Source organism: Primulina tabacum, chromosome 5 (genome assembly GCF_025594145.1).
Source record: "Primulina tabacum isolate GXHZ01 chromosome 5, ASM2559414v2, whole genome shotgun sequence".
NCBI lineage: Eukaryota > Viridiplantae > Streptophyta > Magnoliopsida > Lamiales > Gesneriaceae > Primulina > Primulina tabacum.
In genome coordinates this window covers 28287336-28307333 of record NC_134554.1, presented here as the reverse complement: position 1 = coordinate 28307333, position 19998 = coordinate 28287336, and the positions used below count along the sequence as shown (strand labels likewise).

Here is a 19998-nt window from a genome sequence, read left to right as displayed (position 1 = left end):
TATAGATGGACGGACCCAAGATTGAAACAGAACCTACCTAATCATGGTGACAGGATATGCTGGTGAAACTATTACATGACCTTACAAGTTGGCAATAAACAACATAACATGTAGAATCAACATTCCTTCATAGATTAACGGTGCTTAAAACCATTGTGTCCAAACATAAGCTTCAACATGCCAGTTGGTATCACTAAATGCAAAAAAAGATTGTTTTTGTGTTTGTAAGGAAGCTGTACATGAGAACCAAATCAGTAAACCTGACTCATATGAACTCATATAAGACGCTTGGTCACCATCTTTGTTATCTGGATTTTGTTATCTTACATCAGATCATTCTCCATAATGCAGAAGGCATGATGGAAGAAGATTCAAAACGTGAGCATGCAATCCATCATCTAGAGTAGGTTCTTGGAGGAATTCTTGTTCGAACTTTATCATCTACTGGGAAGCTTTCTGATTTTCCCCGGTCTAGATTTGGGAACACTTCCAATCTTGTTCCCCTATCATTTTGGTCACCGGACTTGTGGGATGATTCAAAGTTCTCCAGTTCTTTGATTTTTTCCGAGGATTGTTCTTTGGAGTCTTGATTAGAGTGGCAATGCTCTGATCCTCCACTTTGTCCAAGGTTTTGGATGGGCTGAGATGAATTTTCACCTTTGTCCAAATTTCGGAGCTCAGTCGCAATTTGTGAACGTCGTTCCTTTAAGAAATTAAGTCGGTTTGTCAGCTTTGACAGAGCAGAAGTGGTGGAATTATTGCCCTATCATACAAGCAGGAATACATTTTATAAGCAAAAAATTATACTCAGATATAATTTTGAAGTATCGATAACAATGTTAATAAAACATAATCAATGAATAGGAAAATATCCATTTTGTGTTACAAATCTTGTCTTCCGATAGAAATAGGCAAGCCAAATATCACATATACGTAATATTAATAGGACCATATTGATGTATGTTTAAATGAAACACAAATTTCGATTTAATCACACCACAACTTTAACTGCCTCATTTTACTCCAGAATCAAAATTATATTAACCAAACTTGACATACTTTATAGTGTTTTGAAACCCAGAAGCCCAAGCAAATTCATCGGTCACCATTCTTCTACTTTTTTCTTTTCCGTTTAAACAAATAAGCAAACATTAGAATCAAAACCTACAAACAGCTCAATTGATGACTCTAAAATCTATTAGAAATATGAATAGGACCATAGAGATGCATGTTCACATGCAACACAAAAGTCAATTTAATCACTGTAGTTTAACTACCCATTTTGCTTCAGAATCAGAAAATATTATCCAAATCCAAACTAGACAAATGTAATGCTTAAAATTTATTAGTCCTGATTCTTAAATCCTGACTCTTTTCTGTATTTCATTTTATTTTTAAAAAAATAAAAGCATTAGAATCAAAATATTTAAACAGCTGAATTGACATGTTAAATGCCATAGTTGAAATTCAATGAGCGAGAAAAGGGTGAAAGGAATTTGTTTTCTTTGTTTGGTTATAAAAAAATATAAACAGTGAGAGATACTTGGCTCTTTCATATATTCGGTAGATTTCAAAATTTTTCCAAATTATTACTCCACAGACTCCTAGATGATCTATACGAAGTTTAATGACAAAACAATCTAACTAATATATTATAAAATAAATAGCATGCATGAAATAAATAGTAAAAAGAAAAAAGAAAACTGCACCTCTCCCCTCGTATTAGACTTTCTAGAACTGGTTGTGCTGGGCGTATTTGTGCCTAACTCTGTGTGAGGTGACAAATTCAAAGCTCCAGTGGCTTTTGGATTTCGAAAGGAGTCTGCTTGCGGAATCAGAGGCAATGATTTTCTTGTGGAAGATGGAGAATCTAATTTCCTGTCTTTGTAACCGTCTGTCTTCTCCAAGTTGTACTCATGCTGTACATAAGAAAAACATCTATGAATTTTTTTGAGATTTTCTTCGCAAGAATCCTCACAAACATCACCAAATAAAGATAATGATAAAAGATAATTACTTCGTTCTAGTGTATCAACAGAAGATTTATTATAGCTTTTTTTAACAGGAGAGATTAATCAAGAATATTAATTTACAGAAGATTTATTATAACCTTTTTATTGAAGAGATTAATTAAGTATTAAGAACATTAATTTATCTTAAAATTCAATATTACATCGCAAGAGCAATCAACAATCACAAAGTATAACTCAGTGTAATAAGAGAAAATCTAGTCTTAGTACCAGTCAAACTTATATTTACATGTCTATACCATGGAATCAATGTTAAGACACGACAGTTCCATGCCACTGTGAATTTGCGTACCTTACTTCTTGAAGAATTATCTGGAGCACCGGAGATAATTAACGCCCCAACATCTAACTGTTTCTTTTTCCTGCTGCAAGACAATAAAAAGCAAAAATGGCTTGCATACTTATAATTCAAAAGCACAAAGTAGCTGTTCTATGCAAATAAATAAACAAAACCTTGTTCAATACTTGTCCAATAACCAAGGAAGGATTCAAGGGTGCTAGGTGCATTGTCTCAGAAGAAAGGGAGGAGAGGGAGAGTGAGAGTGCATGTGTGTGCTTTCCATCAATGTTTAGTTTGGAATATATCAACGTTAATCTGACTATATTATGGAACGTGCAAGCAAGGAAATATATCTCCTGATGCCATCAACAAATCCTATTGATAAATGTTGTGGAAGATTCAGCAAGAGAATGTGTTTTCCTGATTACTTTTTAATGTCTATAGTTGTGCCAGTTGTTTTGATCAATGATAACATCCAGCATTCTTGAAGAGGTATTTTATGATTGTCATGTAATGTGTTTATGATATTGGACAACAGTGAACAATGAAACTTGTCTCATACTTATGAAAAGGGAGTAGAGCTTGGCATAGGAAGCAGACCCACCTTTTTTTTTTAGTTATGGCAATCTATATGGTGAACCTCATGCTGAGTCATACACAAAAAATGTGTGGTACGTTTGATGATGTTTCCGGCTTTCTTTGGAAAATTGGTCTTCCAAAAAGATGAACTGAGGAATGTGATGCATGTCTGGTTATGTATTATGAAGAAGACATTTTTCACTACAGATATCAAGTGATATAAAAATTTGTTGAATTATGGAATTTTTTCATTGTAAGCTATATTTCATGTTATTTCTCAACAAATATTCATATCTGCTGGTCAACTGCTAATTTCGGGAAATGTTGCTTATGCCAACTGATTATGCAAAACTTAATATTTATATTGATCTACTTGATTCAGCCAGTTTGAATTACCTGGATGTTGAGCTTATTTAATTACTTTCAGATACAAATATTTGGCTGCTTCCAATAGGAGAAATGAAGGGTGGTTTTAAACATGATTAGTGCGTTTTGGACAAAAGATTTTTTGTATATATACATGTCATGGTTCATCACACAAGCATTGTGTTATACAAGGACATTCTATTCTTGATTGTTACTTACGATTTATTAGTTTATTTATCATAAGTTGAATAGTTTTAATAGTAGACAGAGTTTAGTTCAAGGAAAAGTTAGTTAAAACTCATTTTCTATTGGTTTTTTTATAAAGTTCTGAAATGCATAGCATGTTATTAATGGTTTGTTGGCATAAACACAACACAATCTGAGTGATAATTCAGAATTGGACGGCATATGGTTGGAGGTTAATTGTCTTCAGGTGCAAAAGTGCTATGTACCATGCTTCAGGATACAATAATATCAATAATTTTTTATTCTAAACATTTTCATGTGATCACAACAGGATTGGGGGAATGTCAAGTTTGACTTGAAGACTCCAAATGTAACAATCAAGAAATGATTTCATTGGATTATTTTCTTGTACAGTAGTATTGAACAAGGGACTGAGTATCAGAAAGGACAGATGCAAGAAGGCTAACAGGAACAATCTTGCACAAGAAATGCAGAGAGCAAAAGTATTTCTTACAACTTTGACTGATCATTTGGACTTTGATTTAGCTGATTCCCTACATCATACCCAATCCTAGAGTTTTGTTCACGCTGTTGAATAAGATGCAGTTCAAGATCAGCAGCCCGCTGCTTTAAACTTAAAATATCTGCCTCTGTTAGAACAATTTCATCCAGCTCTGCCTTAATCTATTGCAAATTCAAAGTTGATTACTTACAGAATATGGTAGAAGTAATGATCATATACAAAGAGTCACTTAACCTTCTCATCAGCAATGGATGGAACAGAATGAAGTTGTTGAGATATTCGAAGTCCAGCTTCAAGTGCTGTCCTCAGCTCTAACTCCTTCTTTAACTGCTCTTGTAGCCTTGCCACCTGCAATGCAATTCCCTTGAGTCCTTGCTGCGTTACAAGGCTAAGAAACTACAAAAATATTACAAGTACAAGTGACAAGTGTATAACAATTTAGGTAAGATTAATTTAGGGAAAGAGAGAATAAGTTAAGTGATGTTTGTTAAATCATCAGATAATAAAGGAGATGGAATAGTTTTTCCTAATAGAGGCACTACAAGAACTATCACAAATTTTCCATAACTGTGTGTTCTAGAAAACATGCTAAAAATTGCAGCAAGATGGCTGAAGAAAAATCAAATTTATATCCACTACATAAGGACCAAGGGCAAAACCTTGAAGATCAAAACCCAAGTTTCACCCAATAACATTATAAATATACTTGGTGTATCTATGTCAAGAGATAAGATTGAACGAGAAGAATAAATTTATAAAATCTTTGTGCAGAAATTACATCTTTCTCAAGAGCTAGACGACGTTCATGTAAATCACGCTTCCGCTTCTCCAGGGCATCCTGCAGATGCAAGTTTGCCTTTTCCTGTAACAAATAAGATGTGTGCGAACAACAATTCAAAGATTGCTCAATTCTGAAACTGAATTTGAATAAGAATGTTTCAAGAGAGAAGACACTTAAAATTATACCTCCTTAGATATCTTGTTCTGCAAATCAGATTTCATGGACTCGAGCTTTTGTATTTCAGCCCTAACAATGACAAGCTAATGTGAGCATCATTTCGAACAAATTTCCATCGATGCAAGGGAACTAATGCACTGTTCCTGACGGTAGAAAAATTTGGACAGAGTGCATATGATGCATGTGATTCAATTGTCATCTTGCTATAAAGCTTTATGTACCTCGAATGGAAGGTTTGGCATGGACCCTATCAATCTCAAGAAGAATTAAGGGATGTACCTCAAGCAAAAGAGAAATACTGCACACTTCTAGTCAGTGCATGCATGTTAGTTATAACATTCTGCTATAGCTATTGACATCTAAATTTTAAGAGACTCAGGATTCCAGGATTTATATCCTAGTACAATAATTTGGAAGCATCACACGACTGAGATGACAGATCAGACTTTTCGCTGACAAATAGTGTTAAGAAGAAAGAATATGGTTCCAAAACTAAAACTACCAGTTCTAATCAATCATATGCTGGAATAGGAGTAAAATGATCCAATACTATTTGCAGGAAAGGCCATAAAAATTCTACAATTAAAAGAAAAGGTGTTAATTTAAAAGGTAGGCCATAATTTTAAAGGTAGAATTGTTAATTTATCCTCTTTTATGCCTTACAGCTTATGATTGAGTGATTCGGTTAATAAACTTCAACTTCAATTATTTTATATTTATTGAATTGTGGGAGAAAGGAAACCTTCATTAGAAAATATGGTTGGAAGCAGAATTCAGGTCATTTCAGTAAGTTATGACCATTGTGCTTCTATCTTACAAACTTATTCGTTCTTCGTGAAAATAAATTTGTTATTTTGACAGATTGAAAGAAAGTTGAGATGTCACATCTATTTCTAGACAACATTTAATACAGAAAAGGTCTGGTAAACGTGTAAGAAAGAACTAGATCTCTCAATGAGAAATCATATGATAAATAGGCTCAAACTAATTCATGTCACATGATCAGTTTAACCTCTATTCTTAAAGTTCTTAAGTGTAACCAAGTAAAAGAAAACGTTACTTTCGCACGTTAATTTTCTCACTGAACATGGAACCGGAAATCTTTGGTTATTTTTTTGTGGAGTCTCTCGTGGTCTACAATTAATCTTACCTTGAAATGACCAAAGGAATTTAAACCATATGGATACTGTCTTCTAAATAGAATCATCAAATTTTGAATTTAACTTCTAGAAACATGAATAAAACAAGTCTAGAACAAAATTCAATCAGATCATCTAAACAGTTAGTCCAGTTCACATGGTTGCACAATGACTTCCGAACTTACTTCTTTCGGAAATGGTTAAGAAGGATTGTGCAATAAATCAGTAATGAAATGGTAACACCAGCACATCTAATAGAGAGGATCATGGATTTATGGAAACTGAAAGGAGAAATGGATGTGCTTAATTTAGATATTGATTGAGGATGAACCTATGACTTACTCATCTTCAAAAGGAATGTCAATAGACTCCATGGAAAGGTTCTTCTTTCCCTGAACTCGAATTCATGAAGTTAGTTTTGCTAAATAACCAAAGATCATAAAATGCCGCAATGACATGTGTGTTTAAAGTTTAAAAAGGGAAGCATCAATGAACCACGATTTGAATGGCTGATTATCGAAAATTAGATAAGTTTGGTTGTGGCTGACAAAAGGGGAACACAACCATACTTAGTTTCACAATATATGCAACCAAAGAAGCACCAATATACTCACAGGCGTGCGCCCCCAAACAGCAGATCGACGTACGCTGCGAACTGGTTCATGTGATGGTTTAGAAGAGTGTTGCAACCTTGATGATTCACTAGGATAAGCTCCTAATATTTCATTGGAGTCATGCAGTTGAATTTTGGCATCATCATCACAATGGTTCTGAACTTCATCATTTTTCTCTATGCAACCATGTTGAAGCATTTCACTCTGAGAAGAACTTGATGAGTAATTTTGACTGGCTTTAAGAACATCATCTACTTGATGAGACTCGGACCCTGAGCTGTGACTTCCAGAGATCTGCATCTTCAGATATCTGTCATTAGATTCGTTGAAACCGACTGATGGAGCATAAAGAAACGAGAACGAGGAAAAGTTTGCAAAGTAAAACAGAAAAGAAACTGTAGCCACGATAAACATTTCAAATTATACTGTAATTAAGCCACACAATGGAAGAGCTTGCCATAATGAAAACTGGGATATTGAAAAAATGACATAAATACATTTAATGAAAACAACATGAATAAAATGAACTTACATCTTTGAAATAAAGACTGCCAGGTAAAACCTAAAAAATACCACAAGACTGTTACAGTTCTGAGATCTTGAGCATGTACACCAAGGAAGAGAAGTTAATAAATAACCGGAGACAAAATGATGGAAGATGACAAGGTAAAGCAACAAAAGAGACACAGAAAAGAAGTTCCACTATTTTGAACAACTAAATTTCATAAACTCGGAGACTTGATGCTGGCTTAAATGGTTGGCTTTGTGGCTATCTATAGTTGTGGTGCCTTGTTAATGAAAGGTGAAGATGGATGTTAACTAAGTATTACCTTTTTGTGATATTCATTTTCAGAAATGTCACTACTAGTTGCACTGAATTCATTCTCAAAATCTTCGTCTGCATCTGAACGGGAGTCTTCAGTTGCATCATCCCCATCATCGTCAAAGCTATCTTCATCATCATCTGTAATTTCCTCACTCTCACTACCACTCTCTTCGGAATCAGTATAGGGTTCAGGTGTTACAGAACATTCCTACAAAAGTTCTATGCGTTAATAACGCATAATAACTTACAAAGAAAAAGATATTGATACAGAATGTGTCAAAAGTTGGCTCATGAGGAGCACATAATATAGATTTAAACTGTCTCAAAGCCAGGTCATTTTGCAATAACTGTTTGCTCCATCTCAGGCTTCTTCCTCCATAGAATATCGCACAGCAAACAATCACTTTTTACCAATATTTATAATGTAAAAAATCAAGTATATGCAAATAAGTCGAGTGATGTTTAAAACAACAGAAATTACTGAAGTGCAGTTTAAAGATCTCGTGAATCTAAACAGTAAACAGTCATTTGGTTTGCTGGTGGCAGCTGTGAAATTCCGAAGGTGAGAAAGTTATTAGCCAACCCAGTTCGATCTCTCAGACGTACACCAAGTCAATTTCAACCAAACTATATGAGATGAATGTTGGATGCATATGATCTGAACTTTCTGCCATGTCTACGGATCGAAATATGACTCAAATGTTAAGGAATAACTAGATGATTGGATAACTGATCAGCTAAAGGGAAACTAAAATGTTTGACACCAGCAAGTAAATTGTTTATATTATAACTTATGTTGGTCAATCATGTAACTTAAGGGCCCTTGAAGTAACTTGTTGCTTTAAGAATTGCTGTAATGTGGACACCATTCAGAGTGAGACTAGTACTATGAATTTCGGACATCCTTTTTAGAACACCAATGCTAAGCAAAATTTCAATGTGATAACAAAAATAAACAAGCACAAATAGACTAATGCAAAATTTAATGAAAAATTTCACAGGCAGAGTGGCAGCATCAATACCCCCATATTTAATACAGCAGAGGCAAACACAGCACGAATAATGTTATAAATAGGCAAATAACCATAGCATACCCCAAATATATTATCGTATTCCTCGAGTAATGTAATAACAATGGTCTGTGCATGATTAGCCGCAGCAGCTGCTTGCAAAAGTTGGACAGAACCATCACCGCCCACATCAAAATCATTTTCTAGATCACAATCACCAGCAAGAAGGGGGCGAAGAAGCAAGGGAGCCATGCAAGCTGCTACAGCTGATGTGCTCATTCTGTTCACAGCCTTGTTAGAAGCCACCTTTTGCATCATCATAAGAATTCTAACACAGAAGTGACAAAGCAGTGTGAAATGCAGAAAATTTATGAAATATCGACGATAAAATTCAAATAAAAACCATCAAAAATGCCTTCGATCACTATCCATGGCTAAACTCACGAGCCTGCTGGACGAAAAAATTGAACTCCTAGGGTACGTGTACAACATGAATTCCAACTACATAGACAACAACGGAAACTGGATATCCAATTATGATGTCCCACGTCAAGTATGAGATTAATAATTGATTTTATAGTAACTTAGTTATCAAGTTTGCTAAGCAAATACAAATATGAAGTAGTTACTTACGTAGTCTATTGGACTATGTCTTAGTTATACTTTATATGCTCATGGGCCAGACGTGCAAGTATATAATTAGAGCACAAGTTCCTTAGTTAACACTTAAACATGCTCAAACTTTCCTTTCATAGAACTAGATAAAGCATTTCAGCACTATAGCATAACACAGTTTAATATCAATATCATTAGGATTTGAGAGGCGTCTCCTATAGGTTCAATAGATGTGTTAATAGACATAGCACTTTATTCCATTGGTTCAAGATGTTGGTTGCTTATGCATAGCACTCCATCTCAAAACAACTAAAATTTCAATCATGCTAACCACAACCAAATATTAGATATCCAACTGTGCATGTTAGTTACTAACTCGATCCTTACAACTAGCTTAAATTTTTCACCTGCGCATTCTACTGTGTAATGGAGTTATGGAGGAATGGGGATGACACACAAAATGTCCATCGCCATTATTTAAATATATATGAAATATATTGGATCAAAATAATGTGTGACAAACGTAATTCTGGGAGTGAATAAATCAACAGTATTTTTAGGAATAAATTAGGACATAATTGCAGGGAGTGACAATGTAAAGTCTTGTAATTAGCAATTAAGGATATTATCACTTTTATTAAATGTATTGCTCGTACTACAGATAATAGTTAGTGGAAATGAGAAAAGTGAACAAAATTATTCTTCAATGTCTTCTGTGTTTTAACTCTGCAAAATGATCATATGCTTGAATTTGAAAAAAAAAAATAATTAAATAAATAAAAATAAAATGACAATGGGGAAAGGTGAAATTTATGTAAGAAACATGAAAAAAGCCATCCAAAAACTGAAAAATGCCCATGTTTTGCTTTAATATTTATCTAAAATCACACAGAGGGCTGTTTGTGTTTCAAAACAGGCAATAATTCAAGATCTAAAGCAATATGTGATTGTATTGGAATTTGCTTTTAATTTCTCTTTTGAAAAAATAATTCATGTTAAGACAAAAGGAAAATTAAATGACTTCATCAAGAGCAAAACCTAGTGAAACTCGCGATAGAAATTTTTAAAATAATTGATTCATGATTCAAAAATTTCAACTGAAAAATTGAATACAATAATTCAATGATATGGCTCAGAAGAAAGAACATCTAGAATTAAATACAACCATTGCCAATCAATAATCATCATAACAACATAACAAATTTGAAAGAATCAGAAGCTACAGTAGAATTAATAAAAATGCAAGATTAAGTACTAAATAAAAAATGAGATACATCAAACATGCACAAACCAGTATCATTACGAATCAGAAAATTAAAATAGAAACAATTGTCTTGAGGTCGTATTGGATTACCTTTGTAACAAGCGACGATTGGGCTCCGGAAATGTTTCACATATTGCTAAACGCACAGCATTTACTCTCATCCCACGCTCCGTTCCTAGTCATCATAATAGCTTGGAAGAATTAGTATCAATGCATCTACGCTGCGGTACTTTCCACAAGCAACAACACTCAAAATCTCTGTTTCTTTAATAAAAATACTCTCATAATTCCAATTTGAATGCACCATTTGGAATTTTCCACCGAATTTAATTGAAAGGTGATGAACTGAAAATTTTTTGTTCTCAAGTATTGCTAACACAATAAGACTAATTATTGTTAGTTCAAACCCAAATAAAATATAATGTAGATTATGCAATTTTTCTTCTGCGCAATTCACATGAGAGAGCCATATAATAAACCATACTAAGTAATTTGTTTCACGGATGCATTGTACGATTATGTCATAATGTTTCAAATACAAAGATATCAAGCCTGCAATGGAACTTTGGAACAAAGCTGGATTATTTGAAAAATTGACAACATTATATTTTAAAGGAGAGTATTTATATACTAACAGAGTATTTTTTAGAAATGTTCAAAAATTTAGTTAAAAGTAATGATGAAGTCGGAAAAAGAAGGGAAAATAACATTAAATGCAAATGAAAATGAGATGTTAACTTTTGTTTTTATCCTGAGGAAAATGAAGAATAAAAATAACATAAACTAACAAGCCAAAACCAAACAAGCCGAAAATATTTTTTTCTCCTTCATATACCAAATTTCCGCTCCTGCTATACACAAAATATGACAAGTTTTTTAAAAAATATTTGAATTCATAGAATGCTCTCTTCATGAAACAAATGCTGCTTGTGAAAAGTCGCAATTTCAAAACTCAAAGATACCTCAGTTTTGCCAGACTTGATAATATTTCACTAGCAAGTTGGAGAAATGAGTCTACCATGCAATCTTTGAATGGGAAAGCATTTAATTAGGCAGGTTAGTCTTCCATAACAAGATATATACGAACATTTTCATTCAAAAAATATTCCTTCTCTATTCTAGTACTCAGATTCAAAATACAAGGATCAAAAAGAGTACACCATAACAAACTTACGGCATGCTTCAAGGAGGGCCTTGCAGCAAGATGCAGGAACTGGCGATGAAGGTAACTCTCGAATAACGTACTGGCAATAGATCAATAAAAGGAATCATCCCCTAAAACATTACCTAAAGGTCTTCAAAACAGGTCATATGTTTCTCTAACACAATACCTTAACACAGTCAGCAATAACATGTGGATCTTCGCCCAGAGAAAACTCACGTTTTCCTGAATAGTGATTCAAGTTATATTACAGATTACTGGAAATAAATCCATATGCAGCATATTTTAAGCACATAAATTGAATCTTTGTAAATCCAATTCTCATATAAAATATATTGAATAAACACCCCAATATATCTTAGACTATAAAACATGTGCGACGTTTGGTACTTATTAGTGCTAATGTGCCCCTTCATGCAAAGGCCATACTCTTTTGATAAGGTCTAAATACACAGAAATCTATTTACATATAGTAATTGTTGTTTCTGCATAATTTGCATTATCACTCACACAATATACTTAGAAAGAAAATGTATTAACCTTATTTTTCCAAATAGCATTTTACAGTACGAATTCATAATATAGTTTGTTGAATAATATTTAGGAGATTTGATTATGACAACTAAATATGACGTGATGGTGAAAAAAAAATATAGAGAGAGAATGCATAGCAATCAAGTACAAAATAATATTCTAGATGACTTAATCAACAAACCAGGAGACTTTTACAAAACAATCAAAGTAGCTTTTATTTGCATATATTATCAAATACAAAACGATCAAAACTATGCTTTAAAACAAACCAACCTTTTTCAAACTCTCTTATTCGATGCTCCACATCATCAACATCAGCAGCTTGCCTCAAGATGCCTTCTGTTTTAACGCCTGTCAAAAAACTGTCAAAGATAAAGGACCAAACAAACCGGAAAAATGATAAAGTGGTGTCAAGTATATGAGTTGTAGAGACAAACAAATACTACAGAATAAACGAATAATATAAGGATGTAAAAAAGATGAGAATAGACACCATGCTAAGCGAGGGAGAGGATCCGAACTATATTCAATACAAAAACCATAAATATTCCATATAGAAGAGAGAAGAGTAAAAACATTCCGTCACAAGACAAATCCAAGAAAACTAGATCATACAATGGAAACAAAGAAAGAAAGAAAGAAAAAAGAAAGCATAGTGTTAGTATGTTTAAGGGAAATCACTTGCATATGCATCCTATATCTATCTGACACTGCGAGTTTCATGCAAACTAGTGGGCTGCAGACTCCTTGACAGATACATAAGCTTAGATAAACTCGAAGACTAGGCTTTTGAGTACAAAAAGGAGCTCATAATTATTGCTAATTTAAATTTCCCCTAATTTGTAGGAAAAGAATCAAGGATGTCGAGGATAGAGTACTCTCAGAGGAGAGCAAACATGTCAGAAGTGAACAGCGGGATTGGAGAGGTTATATTTTTGGAAAAAGGTCGGTAAGAATTTGGCAAACATTTCAATTTCCTTCATATGGACAAATGGAAAAAAATCTAAATCAATTCCACATAACATGAATGTAGAAATTTTCTTTTAACACATAGAAGAGTGTTGTTCACTTGTTCTATCATTTTTTTCCAGTTTTTTCCATATATAAAACGGATTATCTCGCCTTGCAGCTGTCAACCTGAGAATAGCCCTTGTAACATGGAGAATATAGGGTAAGCAGAAAACTGAAAGAAAGAGAAATTCTAACAAACATAGCCATAAAAAGGTCAATGGAAACCAAAGAGAACCCAAGCAAAGGATTGGAAATTTTATGAGTTTTTTTGCATATATGGTGTAGAGATATGACAAAGAATAGCCTACCTTCGCTCATTCGAAAACAAAATTAGATGGCTTCATGTTAAAACATTACAGATATTTACTATTTGCCTCTTTCCGACACTGTACCAAATGCAGCTCCATATTCCATGATTCGGAGGAGAACTGAAGTAGATTTAATTTGAATGATCCACGAGAAAAATACTTTTGTTGCAATTCACAATCGTGAAGTGAAATTTCCAGAGGAATGTTACAATCTGTTAAAAAATGAATCTCACTCGTACTTTTTTTCCCAGTAGCATATACAATTCTTTCAAAACTTTGATCATGTTTATTTGGGGGGTTTTAGTGTGGGAACACTGGTAAAAAAGCATAACAAGAATAAGCATGTTATCCCATTTGAGTGCATCTTCCCAGTAAAAAATAAAAAAGACTGACCATTTTCCTCGACAAATCTAAGAGCTTTTTCCAAAAAGGATGGAGTGCCATCTATATCTTCTAGAGCAAGTAAAACTGGTCGACCGATGACCAAGGATTTAACATGTCTATCTTTAGCTGCCAAAAAAATCAGAGAGAGCGAGTGAGAGAAAAAATAAAATTACCTACATCAGTTTCATTATGAAGAAAACAAAAAGTGAAACACTGAAAATAGAACGCCCTTGATTTCTACTACATACTCCCATGTAAACGCACAACACATACCGGATAAAAAAGAAATGACAAGAAAATATAGGTTAGGAGAGGGAAAAGGTGGTAATCTCTCCAGATTTGGAGAATTTCAAGCTCCTGGGGAGAAAGAATCATCAGCTAGAAAGGTTAAAGAAAAAGATGGAACTTTTCTTTGGTCTCCATGTTCCTAAGGATGCATCACATGTTGTAGCTAACTAAATAACAAAAAGTAGGAGCAAGTGATTTGGTAGAACTTAACCTAAAAAACCTAACTAGATATTTGAGATGAATTAAAGCAAAAGAAATTCATTTCAAAGCATAGTCAAATGTTCAAAGCATCAAGAACCTTACATTGTTCTGAAGAAACATCAGCTGCATTGGGCTGATCGTTCTTGAGTTTACCATTTTGCCCGATAACAAGAGCAGCACTAGGTGCATTTTTTAAAGCTTCCTCGAGAGCAGCCTTCCACTCGTGCAGATCTTCCAGTGTCTCTGCCTATGTTACAAAAAATCCAATAAATGGAAACAATAAAAAGCTTAGGTAATTTGGTTTTGCTACCGGAGTAGGGGTGAACCCGAGTCAAGTCAAGCTCGTGCATGATACTACTCGAGCTCAACCTGATTTGAATTTTGTAGGCTCGAGCTCGACTCGAACTCGATCTAGTATTCAATTTCAAGCTCGACTTGTGAAGTTTTCGAGTTACATAAATTCGTGCTTGAAAAGCTCTAAAGTATTTGTATCATAATAGAGCTTGAGCTTGAAAAATTTTGGTTCTTTTCATTTTAATATTTAAATTTTGCATTTATATTAACAAAAATACCCTTAAATTATATATCATCTAAAAAAAATTTATATACAGTAACTCGAGTAATTCGAAACAATTAAACCTTGAACGTTACTCAACACGAGTGATGAGTCGAGCTACTCGAGCTCGGCCAAATCAAGCTCGAGTTGAGTTTGACTGAGCCGCTCATGAGTAGCTTGACTCGCTTGCATCCATATTGTGGAGTTTTCAAATGTGTTTTTTTCAGGAAAATAACTTTTGAAACCATAACGGGTAGGGATATGTAAGTTTGGTTTTGTTTTTATGAAAAAAATTATTTACTTTAGCTGTCAAATCTTGTAAATTTTGTTTGATGATTGATATCTAAATAAAATTTTGAGTATTTAAAAATTGTAAAATATATTTTATTGTGCTAATGTTGTATATTTTGGGAGAAGTGAAATTTGAACCAAAATATAGGAAAATAAGTTTATAGAAAATAAACAATACAAGATAGTAGCGTTTTTATTGTTTTTAAAATATTAAATTTTTCAAAAATTGTGTGATTAAGATAGTCGCACTAGATACAATTAACATTAACATCACAAATACCATGCAAAAAGTAACAGTGTCACTAGTAGGAGTATATCATGGAGGACCACAATGAAGATGGTTATTACAAAAACTCAAAGTGTGTGACCGTGGCAGAATCCCAAGCAATAGCTATACCGAACACCAATATCCTGAATCCACATCCCAAAATATAACCATGTTACAAATAGTGGTGTAAAATATACCAAGCCGGCTTCAATCCTAATCAAGCCAATGATGTTTTAGCTCAATCTCAAAAATTAAATGCACGAGGCTTGTGAGCTCAAAATCAATGCTTAAATATTTTTATGTTTTAGAAATATACTATAAAATTAAAATTTTATGATATATCTATATGTAATTTGTATTGATTGGGGTTCATGAGCTCACGTTCACAGCTAAACTCGTGATTTAAGCTCGTTAACATGTTCACGAACAAATTTTCCAGATATAATCTAAGCTTAAAAGCCAGCTCATGAGCTGAACTCAAGTCTAATTTTTTTGTAATCGAGCTCGTGAAATTTCACGGACTCATTTACACCTCTTGTCACAAATCATAATTTCTATTTAAACGAGTGCAGAATTCCAATGAAAACCAAAGCATGGAGTTTAATGATAAAACTCAACACAGAAGACAAATAGCATGAAAGCAACTAATTCAAAGCTTTGGTTACACAAAGAAATCTAAACAGGGATTGCACCTTGAGTGTGAACGCTCGTCCATCGTGCCCATCAGGAAAGAGTACGGTGAGCAATTTTTTATCTTCTTTGACAACAACACTGAGAGTGGGATAAAAAAAGCCAACATCCACTGTAACCATCGATATTGTAGGAAGACGCAGTTGATATATAACCAGAAACACAAAACTCTAACATCAATGTATTTATTGCCAACCTGCCTGAACTATTTAGGTCAATTCCTCCAAGGGTTAAATTGACTTCACTCCCTTTCTGAGGGACCACATCCTGAGAAAAAGTTAAACCAGAAACCTTTAACATTTGCAATTTGGATAAAAATTCAAAAATGGCACTAAATGTGAATTGAATGTATAGCCATAAAAAACCCATCAACAAATCAGCGTCTATTATTGTGAAATTCACACTTCTTCAAAGATTTTCATGAATACAGCACATTTCATGAAATGAAAGAAATTTTCGTCAGATAAGAATTTTTTTCTTTGCCAGTTAATTTTTCTCATATCTCTGATCAAATACTTTTGCAAAAAAGTTTTTCTCTGTGTAATATATTTTAAAAAGTGTGCTATCGTCTTCACTTCTTACTGCACCACATGAACATACAGTAGCTTATAGATTTACTAACTATGATAATACATTAAAAAAAACATTCAGGCCATCAAACGGTAAAACATAAATATTGGTATATGAAACAGAAAAATAATCAAAATATCAGACCTCATAATACAGCCACTATGTGTGACATTTGACTCAAAACTGTCATAGAGATCTGGTTGACCAGCTCTGTGTTAAAATATAAGAGATTTTGAAAAAAAGTGGCAACTTACTGGATCAGTTCTGAAGAAGACCAAGGAAGTTTGAGTTAAAATAAACCACCTTTTCTTCCATGATGTCCATCCAATACCTATTAATGGCGTAAATACAATTAATGAGGTAAATACACGAGGAAGAAACCGTTCGCTCTGACAAATGATTTGTCTCTTTACACATTTAATACTAAACAATAATAGCACAGTGATTAGTATAACATTGTCTAACAAGCATTTTAGTCTAAGGATATCATGTCCTCCAGAAAGAAGTTTTTATTATTTTTTCTTGTCTGGGTATTTTAAAAATGTCAATCCGCCAATGCAAAATTTCAGGGGTGAAATGAAAGGGCCACTAACTGTTGATGTATCGAAATTAGGAACTTATATTTGTATGCGAAATAAAATGAATATCAAATTTATCCGTCAGATGAATGGGAAGCCAAACAATTAGGCTTATGTTATAAATATTCTACAAAAGAATCACATCAAACACGCGAAAATCACTGCTTCATTCAAGCTTCTGCACACACAAACATACTGCATACTATATGTTATCATGGATTAAACCTGCGCACCCAAATTCACCATCAAACAGCCCAATATAATATATGACTTGGATTCAGCAAGTCACTTAACAGATCCCGTACATGCAAGGGGGTAAAGAAGCATGTATATATATTGCCATCTGTTTTTCCAGAAAAGGAAGAAGGACCAAATCAAGTAGCAAACAGACCTTTTGAGGATAAAAATAGTGGGCCGCTCTTATAGACCTGCAGCATGATATCAATATCAAGCTTGAATCAGCTGTCTATTACAATAATTGCATCAACATAAGTTTAAAGATATTATAAATAAAAGATTAGGTCAAACAACAATTTTGATAATTAGGGGGAATATTTGGAAGCAATGACTCAGAAAGTTCAATAAAGCATGTTGTCTTGACTCTTTGATGTGAGACACTTTTGTAACATCAAAAAGTGAAATACTTTTTCGTCTTCAGGCCTCTGCAAACTCTTTCTGAAGTACATGATTAACCCTGGACGGCTGGGCTTTTAAATTCTGCTACGTTTGGCAATTACCGTTGCCTTTAAATTTGTCCATACCATCTAAATCAGTTCTCATGCAATTTAACTATAATATTCACCGCCTAGAATTTTCCAAATATGTTTCTTTTTTCATTACAACTCGTGTTTCTACAAAATTTGAATCTTCTTTGACCATACACAATTCAAATGCTTGGATATTTTCCACTTATTCTTGCAAGTTTACCATTTCAAACTACCATAAGAAGCTGAAATAACTTGAATCATGCGCAAATACACAACGCCGATAAAATTGTAAGGCGTCCTCTTTGATATACCACAAAATCCCACTACTAAATTTTGAGGATAAGCATCGGAAGCCACAAAATTTATGTACTGCACTTTGTCGACAAATGTACCTTACTGCCACCATGAAAAGCGGGGCTCGGTGGTGCTGGTGGCGGAGATGGCTCGTTAATGCCACCTTCCCCCTGAAACAGCGCCCAAGATTCACATTTTACAAAACGAAAACTACGATGATTATCCTAATTTGAAGTGATCATGCAATGATATATATCATCGAGCACGAACCTGAGATGAATCGGCATTTACGTTTGTCATTTCCTAATTACGAAAGAAACGCATTACAAAAGTAGCAGTGTCCCATTGAAGGAACCTGCCAAAATGTATCATCGAATCGTTGATCAGATCAAAACCCAAGAACAAAGAGCTTAAATCCGTCGCGGATCAAACAAAACAAGGGAAAAAAATTCACCTTTCTCGCGCATAACATAATCAAATCAATATTTTACGAAATGGGCAGCATGAAAATCAAGAATGCTGAAGAATAATTCAAGATCACGTGTGTTGGGGAGAGAGATGTAAAATTGACGCATATTTTTGGGTGTTTGTTTGTTTGTAGAGAAGGGAGCGAAGATGCAACGGAAAGCCGAGGTTCAAGCGTGGGGATAGTGCTCTTGCCTGTTGCATTTGTTACACGTTTGACCACCAACACCAACATTTTCATCACGTGCCATTTATGTCGATGTAATAATTGCTGCAAATGGCCAATTAATACTAATATCATTATCCACGCAAATCTAATATTTTTATAATTTATTTTGTTTATATTTAAATGAAAATCAAAATATAATTATAAGAAATAATGAGAGACAATATATGAATTAAAAATAAATATAAAAAAAGATTCAAATAGTAATTTCAAATTTTGATCTTTAAGAAACAAATATTTTATCCACTGAACTATACGTGTGTTGTATTAAAATTTTAACACTTTATTAATATATATAATTATTAAAACAGACCAATATATATATATATATATATATATATATATATATAATGGGAATGATATAAATAAGTTATTGATAATATTGAATCGAGGAAGCCATGTATGATTTGTTAAAAAATTGGTGAAGTTTGTTCCTTAGCTAAGTTAATAAATTTAAACAATTTATCGCCATATATTTTGTTGGAACTTTTCAAGTTCGCAATCTTGATTTTGATTATAACAAAACTTGTTAATTGTGTTACTAACAATCTACCTTAGTGTGCAGCATCTAGGATCACTCACGAGATGTTTACATCGCAAACTGAAGACCCAACTAATCGCACAAAATGAATGAGTCTAACTGATTACGTCAATTGAGCAGTCTAGCTGATTGTCCAGTTGATAGGTGGCTCAGCAGGAGAACCTCAGAAGCTTGGCCAGCCGAAGGAGTGTTCAACTAATGAAGAAACCCAGCTGATCAGTCCAACTGAACAAGTGTGAAATCATTTCACCTGACGAGTCAACTGATTTCACCAGTCCAACTGAAAGATCAGTTCCACTGACCAGTTCGAAGCATCAGTCAGAATGTTTCAGTTATGGATGAAGACAAAACTCTTTCAAGTGGAATCCAGTTGTACGTGAAGGTACAAAGCCATTATCCAGTCAAAGGACAATAATGGACGTTGCATCAGAGCATTAAAGACAAAATGTTTCAGAAGGGCGGTCGAAAAGTTGAGACACAATGTCCAAGAAACGAATTCAAGATGCAACGGATACAACGAATGAGTCTCACTGT

General features: G+C 33.8%; 1 protein-coding gene across 8 annotated transcripts; it reads right to left on the bottom strand.

Annotated features, from left to right (window-relative positions):
* Positions 1-111: 111 nt before the first annotated feature.
* LOC142547394 (rho GTPase-activating protein REN1-like) lies at positions 112-18927 on the bottom strand. 8 transcript variants are annotated; one of them, XM_075655667.1, is made up of 24 exons: positions 18687-18927; positions 18503-18587; positions 18331-18402; positions 17623-17659; positions 16908-16984; positions 16280-16350; positions 16086-16164; positions 14381-14525; positions 13799-13915; positions 12360-12437; positions 11722-11777; positions 11565-11634; positions 10481-10565; positions 8596-8839; positions 7506-7709; positions 6676-6975; positions 6404-6453; positions 4931-4991; positions 4743-4826; positions 4199-4312; positions 3956-4125; positions 2308-2395; positions 1710-1901; positions 112-763 (listed from the first exon to the last, which is right to left on the bottom strand). In XM_075655667.1, the coding sequence occupies exons 2-24, from the start codon at positions 18530-18532 to the stop codon at positions 395-397; spliced, it is 2793 nt and encodes a 930-aa protein (XP_075511782.1). In that variant the 5' UTR covers positions 18533-18587; positions 18687-18927; the 3' UTR covers positions 112-394. The 8 variants fall into 8 exon arrangements, with proteins under 8 accessions (XP_075511782.1, XP_075511785.1, XP_075511784.1 ...); XM_075655670.1 differs by having other exon boundaries at positions 112-703; positions 1710-1919; positions 2323-2395; XM_075655669.1 differs by having other exon boundaries at positions 2308-2392.
* Positions 18928-19998: the final 1071 nt, after the last annotated feature.